Below are 10,638 nucleotides of genomic sequence, written 5' to 3' on the forward strand. Positions count from 1 at the left end.
TATATATATATATATATATATATACACACACACACACACATACAGCTATATGTATAATATAAAGTTCTTCCAAAATACATGAATAATACAACTAAATATATTCACCCCTCCCTAAAAAAAATTCTATCAAAGACATCCTCTTGCTGGAAGAGAAGAGTAATGATAAGCTCAGTTTAATTTTATTTAAATGTGTTTGTAATAATTTAAGGGTAATCAAACTTAGAACAGTGTCCACCTAGCAGGAACAGGAAGGCTAACGATGAGAGAGAGTACAGAGGAGGTTTCAACTGTACTGATGATGTTTATTTCTGAAGTTCTGTGCAGCTCCCCATATGTTTATTATATTATTCTCTAAAACTCTTTGATTGTTACAAATATTTAAAGAGAAATCATTAGTAGAAGTGAAATAAAGTTATTTCAAAAAAAGGAAATCCAGGGACTTCCGTGGTGGTCCAGTGGTTAAGCCTGCGCTTCCAGTGCAGGGGAGCACAGGTTCAATCCCTGGGCGGGGGAGGCGGGAACTAGGATCCCACATGCCGTGGGGCCAATAAATAAATAAAATTTTTTTCTAAAAAAAAGGAAATCCAGGAAACAAGGAGCAGGGGAGGGTGGCTGGGGAGGATACAAGAAAAGCACAATGAACAGAAAACATAAATCTATGACTGAAAAAAAAAATCTAAAAGATATAAATCCGGGACTTCCTTGGTGGTCCAGTGGTAAAGAATCTGCCTTCCAGTGAGGGGACACGGGTTCGATACCTGGTTGGGGAACTAAGATCCCACATGCTGGGGGGCAACTATGCCCGTGTGCTACAACAAAAGGACCCACAACGAAGATCCCACATGTCGCAACTAAGACCTGACACAGCAAAAAGTAAATAAATAAAATTTAAAAATATTTTTTAAAAAAAGATATAAATCCTTCTATTAAAAGCCAAACTCTCAAATTCTGTTAAAAGGCAATGCCTAACCAAATGATTTTCACAAAAATCTCACCTAAAACAATAACACAGAAAGACAAACAGAGGAAGACTGGATGTTGAATGTTTTCAAATGGCATTTAAATATCCATTGAGATAATCACGTTATTTTTCTCCTTCAACCTATAGTGTACTATGTTTACTTTGGGAAATTGAGATTTTCTTTATGGCATAACACTGAACCAATTTTTGCATGTGTTACAAGCATATTTGGAAAGAATATGTATTCTCTGCAGGGTGCAAAGTCCTCTTGCCTATGTTATATCAAGCTTGTGTGTTATTTAGATCCTTTTCTGTATCTTTATTTTGTCAAGATAGGATTACAAGGAACTAACAGTTGGTAAAATATAAACATATGCTTGTGTATATATACATAAGCTCTGGAGGAAAAGGGAAGAAAACTGTAAATGCTTGATTCTAACGAGGGGACAAGGAGGAAGACGTTTGCTTTTGCACTTTTTGAATTATGAACTTGTGAAAATATTATACATTCAAAAAATAAAAATAAATAAAATGTAAAAATAACAAAATTTAAAGGCTTTTTAAAGAATCCTATTATGATTCAACTACCTATTTTTACATCACATTGACTGTAAAAAGTTAAATGGAGGTCAAAGATTTTTAATATACTACAGGAAAAAATTCTTTACACTCGGTGCAAATTGCGGAAGAAGAAATTCTAATTATACCCCTTCCTTTTCATTTGGCCACAATAATTTTGATTCAAAATAAAAAGTAGTTTTTGATGCCTTGGAAATAACACCATACACTTTTTAAAAGAAGCTAAAGTAGAAGTTTTATTCAATAGCATACCTTTATCATCTTTAATTTGACTGTGAAAAATCATGTTTTTAAATTTAAGCAAAACTGAAAAACTATCTTATGCATATAAAAAGGGAGGCACTTAGAATAAAATGCCCAACAATATTTTTAAAATAAATTAATAAGCCACTAATACTTTTCTTTCGGCTTGTATATTTTAAAGATACATGAAACTCCATACACTACACCAATAGTTCATTGCTGCACTACAGGAATTCTGTTTCAAATTCTGCATGCCTTGTAGGGTACACTGTAACCCGTGGCATGCAGCCCTGTAGAGCGTGAAATCTAATGTGAATATGTAAACTAACGATTACAAATCAGGAAACAAAACAACATACATCAGCATGGGGAGAAGTTTAAAAGAATAAAACAATACTGCTCAGACATTCATATGCTGGGTCACTGTCAAACACCACAAGATATTGGGTAATATAATTCATCTCCTTTTCACCCTCAATTTAGACTACAAAAGAAAATCATTTCCTTCCTTTCCAGTTTTATATAATCTCTCAATAAGTTCAAAGGTCTGATTCTTTCTATACATGAGCAGTACACTGAGAAGATATGGAATTCATTTCTAGATACAAAGATATTAACAACATTTTTCTTTCAATTTAAAGAACAGACTTTGTATTAAAAATATTGACAGGAAAATGAGACACGATAAATATAAAATCACATTTTAAAAACCCAATTGTTAAAATAATTGATTCTTATTCACTCTGTTAAATATCTTTCTTAAAAATGATGCATAGATCATGCAGAGCACACATCATTCCCATTACTGAAGCATGAAACTGTAAAGCAATGGAGTAGTATGAGTTAGTTGCCTTGACCTAACTTCTTTCTTGGTCTCTAGTCACATTAAATTTTTTCCTTTAAATCTTCTTCCCTCTAATTGAAAATTTAATATATGTTTAACATGTATTATAAATTAGCTTAGAGGAAAAAAATTACGTATAATCTCACCACTGAAAATTAACCACTTAATGTTCATATTTCTCCTTCTAGCCTTTTGTCTAAACACATTTACTTAGATAAAATGCAATATGATTAAACCATTTGCAACATTTTTTCATTTAACTAATATATTATGAACATTCTTCCTAGTCAATTAATATTCTTTTACAATTTTTTATGATTGCAAAATAGTCTATAATATGGACTTATTTATTTAAGTAATACTTTTATTTAACTTAGCCAATTCCCTATTATTAAACATTTTGGTTGGCTCTTTTTTTTTTTAACCAACATAAATAATGCTTTCATTCTTGTATATACATATTTGAGCACATTTCTGATTACTTGCTTGAAACAACCTCCTAGAACTAGAATTGCAAGGCCAAAGAATATGTATCTTTTCAAGACTTTTGATGCATATTACCAAAATGCCCTCCAAAAAGGCTATAAAAAATCCTTACTCCCACCAATGATATATCAGAGTGTCCATGTTAATTATAATAACTGGTTTTTATGTTTACAAGGAACAACTAAGGGCTCGATATTTTTTTAACAATGCAAGTTTATACTAATTGCATTGGATTCTGCTTGCCCTAAGATATCTATAACACATGCTTAAGTGTTTAAAGGAATAAACCTTATCTCTATCACTAGTTGGATTTTTTTTTTAAATCAAGCTGAGCTATTATGTGTGTCCATTAAGGATGTGATTTGTTAATCTCAATAAACAAATATGTAGTACTTACTTCAATGATTCAAAGATTTTAGAGTACATTAGTACCCTAAAATGATAAACATATATAACCACTATTGCAAATGAAACGATTAAAATAGCTAAGAGATACATCCCTTGTAAAATCTACCCCCAAACTTGAACTCCCTTTTGTGTCCTCTTTCCACTATAATTCACAACTAGAAACGAAGACAGCAGATGGATAACATTTTCATTTTTCTCTTTAGCATCAATTAACTCACCCAAGTGTTTGTAATGCTGATTGTGAGCTTGTAATAAAACCTTCACTCGATCCAAAGGAGCAACTGTTGTTTTGGCACAGCATCCAGCAATACCTAAAAAATTTGAAAAGATCAGGAAGAAATTCCGTATCATTTCTTTCCAGATGGAAACCATTATTTAGAGGCTAGCATACCCTCTAATCTCTAATTTGATCTCCATGGGTAGAACTGCCCAGTAGCAGGGATATGTAGATGATGGGCCCCCATTCTCTACAATTTAATTATTGAGCATGTCAGACTTAATAAGTTTGAAGAGTGTAAATCTGCCCCCTAATTCCTGATGAACATTGGAATCTTGCTAAATGTGGTTATGGAGACAGACACTTGGAGGGATTTACCCACCTATAAGCCTCTGTTTGAAATAACATCTTCTTCTTCTGGATGACTTCTCATTGAAATAATCAAATTTCACCCGTAAAATTCAGTCATTCATTTATCCACTCAGCAATTATGTATTTGGTCCCTACCACATGCCACTGTGCAGACATGTGGATGACGGTAAAGTGCATACATGGGCTTTAGCATAAATCAGAATCCAGGTGAGCCCTAATAGCTTGGCATGCTTCTAAGGTGACAGTATATAAAGATTTTTTGCTACAGACTGTGTCCCCCCAAAATTCATACGTTGAAAACTAATTCCTAGTGATGGTATTTAGAGGTGGAGGTGGTATTAGAGGAGGTGATTAGGGCCCTCATGAACGGAATTAATGCCCTTATAAAAGAGGCCCCAGAGGGACTTCCCTGGAGGTCCAGTGGTTAAGGCTCTGTGCTTCCACTGCAGGGGGGCACAGGTTCAATCCCTGGTCGGGGAACTAGGATTCCGCAGGCTGTACAGCCAAGAAAAAAAAAGAGGCCCCAGAGAGATCCCTGGCCCCTTCCACCATGTAGAAACACCAGCTATGAGGAAGCAGGTCCTCCCCAGATATTTGCTGGCACCATGACCTTGGACTTCCCAGTTTCCAGAACTATGAGAAAGAAGTTTGTTGTTTATAAGTCACCCAGATTACAGTATTTTTGTTATAGTAGCCTGAACCATCTAAGACACTTCTGTAAAGTACCTTACATGTAGTAAGCACTCAACCAAATGAGTTGTTACTATTGTAAAAAGGTGGACAAAAAAGTCCTTGGTGTCTTTTTTATGGTTATGTTAAGCTCTTCATCATTGCATATTTGTTAAGGAAGGTACAAGAGGACTGGGATATTGTGAGTCTCTTTACTACTGCATCCCCAGAGACCAGTTCAGGTACTCAATACCTGTTTACTGAATGAATGAAGAGTCTTACTTTACAAACTTTTAAAAATATAAGACAAAATCACTCAAAATCCACACACATTTACTTAATAGCTCAGCATGTAACTGATGCTAAAATGCATATTCTGAAATACCCAACAATAAAATGCCTATTTGTACTCAAATACTAAATCCACATATAAGTTTCTATATCAAGCTTCTCTTATCTGAAGTAATGGAAATAACAGTCATGGCTACTCAAAATTGAGAATAAGCTAAAAATAATTTTCATTCTGTATATTTGGTTTCAGAATAGTTTTTTATATAATTATCTTCCCATTCATTATGAAATAACCACATAAAAATTATTTAGAAACTGCTGAATAAGTAGTTTCTTTTAACAATATCTTTACTTGCTTATCACACCACTTTATAGCTCAATTAATCATCACAAAAGTCCACTGAGTAAGGTCAAGTAGCCTTTATCTTCATTTTGAACAGCTGAACTTAAGATATTTGCCAAAGACGACTTACCTGGCGGCACAGTGGTTAAGAATCCGCCTGCCAGTGCACGAGAGACGGGTTCAAGCCCTGGTCCGGGAATATCCTGCATGCTGCGGAGCAGCTAAGACCGTGCACCACAACTACTGAGCCTGCGCTCTGGAGCCCACAAGCCACAACTACTGAACCTGCATGCCGCAACTACTGAAGCCCGTACGCCTACAGCCAGTGCTCCTCAACAAGAGAAGCCACGGCAATGAGGAGACTGCGCACCACAACGAAGAGTAGCCCCCCGCTCACGACAACTAGAGAAAGCCCGCGTGCAGCAATGAAGACCCAATACAGCCAAAAATAATTTATTTACTTAAAAAAAAAAGATTTGCCAAAGACCACTGCTAATCACCAATAAAAAACACGTATGGGTCTTCCCTGGTGGCGCAGTGGTTGAAAGTCCGCCTGCCAATGCAGGGGGTACGGGTTCGTGCCCCGGTCCGGGAAGATCCCACATGCCGCGTAGCGGCTGGGCCCGTGAGCCATGGCCGCTGAGCCTGCGCGTCCAGAGCCTGTGCTCCGCAACGGTAGAGGCCGTGGCAGTGAGAGGCCCACGTACCGGGGGAAAAAAAAAAAAGAATCAGGTTAAAAACACATATGGTGGGGCTTCCCTGGTGGCGCAGTGGTCTGCCTGCTAATGCAGGGGACACGGGTTCGAGCCCCGGTCTGGGAGGATCCCACATGCCGCGGAGCGACTAAGCCCGTGCGCCACAACTACTGAGCCTGCGCGTCTGGAGCCTGTGCTCCGCAACAAGAGAGGCCGTGATAGTGAGAGGCCCGTGCACTGCGATGAAGAGTGGCCCCCGCTTGCCACAACTAGAGAAAGCCCTCGCACAGAAACGAAGACCCAACACAGCAAAAATAAATTAATTAATTAATTAAAAAAACAACAAAAAAAAACCAAAAAAAACCACGTATGGTTTCCTTTGTACCCGGTACTAGGCTAAGAGATTCAACTGCAGGCACTATGCCAAGGCTTTTTCAGGTCCTTTCTCATTTAATCATTACAATTACATTCTGAGGTAGGTACTCTATCTTCCCATTTAAAGGATGGGGAAACTGAGGCAAAGGGAGGTTAAGAAACTTGCCCAATGGTATTTTCTCATATCACTTGGACCAGGAGTGCCTACAATGGTTATAAAAATCTGTGAGCAACTTTTTTTTTTTCTTCCCATTTCAATGACAACTTCATCCTTTCAGCTGCTCAAACCAAAATAAGTCCTCCTTGACTTCTCTTCTTTACCCATCTCTAATCTGTCAGAAAATCATTTATTCTATCTATATCCAGATTATCACAATTTTTCACCACCTCCCCTGCTACTAAACTGATCCAAGCCACCATCATCTATCATCTGAATTACTGCAATAACCACCAAACGGGTCTCCTTGCTTCCATATTTACATCCCTGCAGTTATTCTCCACAGAGCAGCCCAAGTAATCCTTTGGAAACATGTCATATCATGTCACTTCTCTACTAAAGACCTGCAATGGCTCCCTACTTCACTCCAAGTAAAAGTTAGAATCTCTACAGTGGTTTACAAGACCCTTCATTTCCTGTCCCCTTTAACTTTCTAACCTCCTTCCCCCATCAGCACCACCTGGCTCCAGCCACATAGGTCTCACTGCTGTTCTTTGAACCGATAAGGTCCTCCCTGACTTTGAAGACTTTGCTTTAGCTTTTCTTCCCACCTGGAAGGCTCCTTCTTAGACATCAACTTGTTAAACTCCCTCACGTTTTCAAGTTTGCTCAAGTGTCATCCTCCCAATGAGACTTATCACGAATTATTCTATTTAATACTGTACCCACGTAGCCTCTACATTTCCTTGCCCCATTCTCCTTTTTACTTCTTCCCATTCCATTCGTCATGTTCTAATATACTATATAACTTATTTTTTCATTTTGCTTATCGCCTTTCTCACAACAAGTCCCCAACCAATGTAAACTCTAGGATCTTTGTTTTATTCCCTTATGTACACTGAGCATGTAGCAGACACTGAAATATTCCTTGTATAAATAAATGAATGACCTTTTTATCAGCAGAACAAAATAATTCTTAATACTATTGCAGCATACAGATATCTTTCTACAAGTCCTCATAATGTGGAATTTTAAAAATTCCCAGGCTTTACAAATAATTAAATGATGACAACTCAGACAGTCAACTAAGAGAGGATAGAGACTGGAACACCTCTTTATGGGAAAGCAGAAGAAATTTCTGAGAGACAATATGAAACTTCTGGCCCGACAGTCACACCATTAGTAGGGCTGGGGCTTCCCTGGTGGGTCAGTGGTTGAGAGTCTGCCTGCCGATGCAGGGGACACGGGTTCGTGCCCCGGTCCGGGAAGATCCCATATGCCGCGGAGCGGCTGGGCCCGTGAGCCATGGCCGCTGAACCTACGCGTCCGGAGCCTGTGCTCTGCAACAGGAGAGGCCACAACAGTGAGAGGCCCGCAAAAAAAAAAAAAAATAGTAGGTTTGTACCAGCTACCTGTCAAGTACCTGTGGCACAGTTTTCTAGAATCACCGGAACCAGCTTTGGTTGTAGACAGTTTTGCACAATTTCCCAGTCATCCTTAAAAAGCTGACCTTCCATGTTTATTTTCTTTTAAGCAAACATCAAAATCCAATTCTACTCTCGGTCGTGCACAGTCTTTATAAAAGAAAGGAGTGCCCAGCATGTTGCACTGAAACCCTGACGTCCTTTAAGGGACTCCCCTCTTTTTCCTACTATCCAACCCTGAAGAACTGGTGCCTGGTTCAGCCCTTCCACGGCTCCAGCCACTCCTCGACAGCTCGAGACCCTTCCTCCCCAGGATCCTCTTGTCATTAGTCAAGGGATTCTTAGAGGTTACAGCGGGTCCGGGCAAACACCTGGCAGGGCACTGGAGCAGCCAGAGTCCAAGAATGTTATCGCGGCCGCATACACCCGACCTGCCCCGGATCCCGCCCCGGCCACTCAGTGCGCGGCCAGGTCCTCCCAGCGGAAACCCACCTCCGGCCAGGAAGGAGCGCAGCCAGTAGAAATCTCTGCGGGCGGCTGGCCCTCCGGCTCCTGCCGCCTGCGGCATCGCGGTCGTTGGCTCGGCTGCTGCCAGGGCCGCCGCCGCCGCCATCAGGACCAGGGCCGCGTCGGGAGCTTTGGTCGCCAATTTATAACCCAAGCGCCCTAGCCATGGCCAGAGCAGGTAGTGACAGGGCACCGACCGCCGCACGGCGGGACGGAACACCACGGGCGGCGCGGCGCTGGCTGATGGCGTAGGCCAGGGGCGGGGCCTGGGTCAAGGCCTGAAGCGGGAGTCGCCGGGGCTGGACACCTCCCACTCTCCGCAGCCTCGCCCCACATCTCTACTTCTGGCCTCGCTGTGCAGGCGTCTTCTGTTACACGCGGAAGAAGGGAAGAATGGCCAGCGAGAAGGTCCTTCCAAAACCCACCACCTCAAAAAGCACTCCCCCGCCCATCAACCCATATTGATCATTGTTCGACATGTAACCGTCCATCGGGCTGCCTTCTGACCTTCCCAAAATGAACCATTTCCAGAACCAACCTTTGGTTCCTCACTCTTTCCAGGAACTTCTGAAATTGCACTCTCTCCCACCTGATCAGCTCTACCTTCTCAGATCTTCTCGCTGAACCTCACATTCTGCCTCCCTAACCCCCCCCAACTAAGCTGCTATTCCACCCCCAACCCCTCTGCCAAAGAAATAATTGCTAAAGCAAGTTCTTCTTTCTTTGGGGTGCTACGAATTACACAAATACTTCTGCCTTGCCAGGACTTTCTGAATCTGTGCTTTGTGCTTAGCTCTGAAATTCCACCGCTCTACTCCCCACCAACTCCTAAACTCTCAGGAACCTCCCAGTTTCTTCTCCCTGACCCCGCTGTATTACAAGACTATTTTTTTCAAACCACCCCTTACCCAGCACTATTCTCTTACTGTGCGTCCCTCATCACCTCCAACTTGAGCAAAATTCATACCTATTCTTTGTGACCAAAGTTGTTCTGAACTTTTATCCTCTTTTTCAGAAATTACCTATTATAATTTTCATTAATACTCCAATCTTCCCTATTATTGACACTGGTCCCCACTTTCTCTTTCTATGGATATGCCTCTGCAAGGTGTTTCCAGCCAACATTTATCATTAATGGTGAGTCCAGATTTCAAATTTATTTTTCCCATGCTCCCAATATTCAATTTCTACCAGAAAATACAGACGCATATAATAATATCATTATTTATAATTTGCATGTCTAATGTGAAGAATTGAAAGCTCCCAAAAGTGGGGATGGTTGCATAACATTGTGAATGTAATTAATACTACTGAACTGTACACTTTAAAATGGTTAAAAGAGTAATTTTTTTTTTTTTTTTGGCCGTGCGGCTTACGGAGCGACCAGGGATTGAACCCGTGTCCCCTGCAGTGGAAGTGCAGAGTCCTAACCACTGGACCGCCAGGGAATCCCTGAAGTATGTTTTATTACAATAAAAAAGTACAAGAAAAACCTCCCTAAGGTTTTTGTTTGTTTGTTTATTTATTTTGGGCTGAGTTGGGTCTTCATTGCTGCCCACGGGCTTTATCTAGTTGTGGCGAGCAGGGGCTACTCTTTGCTGTGGTACATGGACTTCTTGTTGCGGTGGCTTCTCTTGTTGCAGAGCTCAGGCTCTAGGCGCAAAGGCTTCAGTAGTTGTGGCTCGCAGGCTCTAGAGCACAGGCTTATAATTGTGGCACACGGGCTTAGTTGCTCCGCGGCATGTGGGATCTTACCAGACCAGGGCTCGAACCTGTGTCCCCTGCATTGGCAGGCGGATTCTTAACCACTATGCCACCAGTGAAGTCCCCAGGTTTTTTTTATGTAACAAAAAAAAGACAAAGGTCTATGATTTCGTATTACGTAACTAGCAAAGCTGTCCCAGCTCCTGGTGCTAATGTGTATTTTTCCCCGTCCTGTAAGCTGGTATTTTTTCCCTGTCCTGTAAGCTGTACTAGTATCTCTTCTAATCCATTTCCATTTCAAATGAGATGCACCTTACAAATTTAATTTATCACGTAATGGCCCTCAACTCCAAAACTCAATCC

The 10,638-nt window shown here is 40.7% G+C and overlaps 1 protein-coding gene across 4 annotated transcripts in view; it reads right to left on the reverse strand.

Moving 5' to 3' along the window:
- Window positions 1-8,816, reverse strand: part of SLC25A16 (solute carrier family 25 member 16) — a 34,209-nt gene extending 25,393 nt beyond the window's left edge. For all 4 annotated transcript variants that reach the window (XM_029245085.1, XM_029245086.1, XM_029245084.1 and 1 more), the window contains exons 1-2: window positions 8,557-8,816; window positions 3,740-3,832 (exon numbers count right to left, since the gene is read on the reverse strand). In XM_029245085.1, the coding sequence (XP_029100918.1) occupies window positions 3,740-3,832; window positions 8,557-8,677 (214 nt within the window). In that variant the 5' untranslated portion in view covers window positions 8,678-8,816. The remainder of the gene's footprint in view (window positions 1-3,739; window positions 3,833-8,556) is intronic.
- Between the last annotated feature and the right edge of the window lie 1,822 nt (window positions 8,817-10,638).

The sequence above is a fragment of the Monodon monoceros genome, unplaced genomic scaffold, assembly GCF_005190385.1.
Source record: "Monodon monoceros isolate NGI ecotype Baffin Bay Population unplaced genomic scaffold, NGI_Narwhal_1 Super_Scaffold_4, whole genome shotgun sequence".
Classification (NCBI taxonomy): domain Eukaryota; kingdom Metazoa; phylum Chordata; class Mammalia; order Artiodactyla; family Monodontidae; genus Monodon; species Monodon monoceros.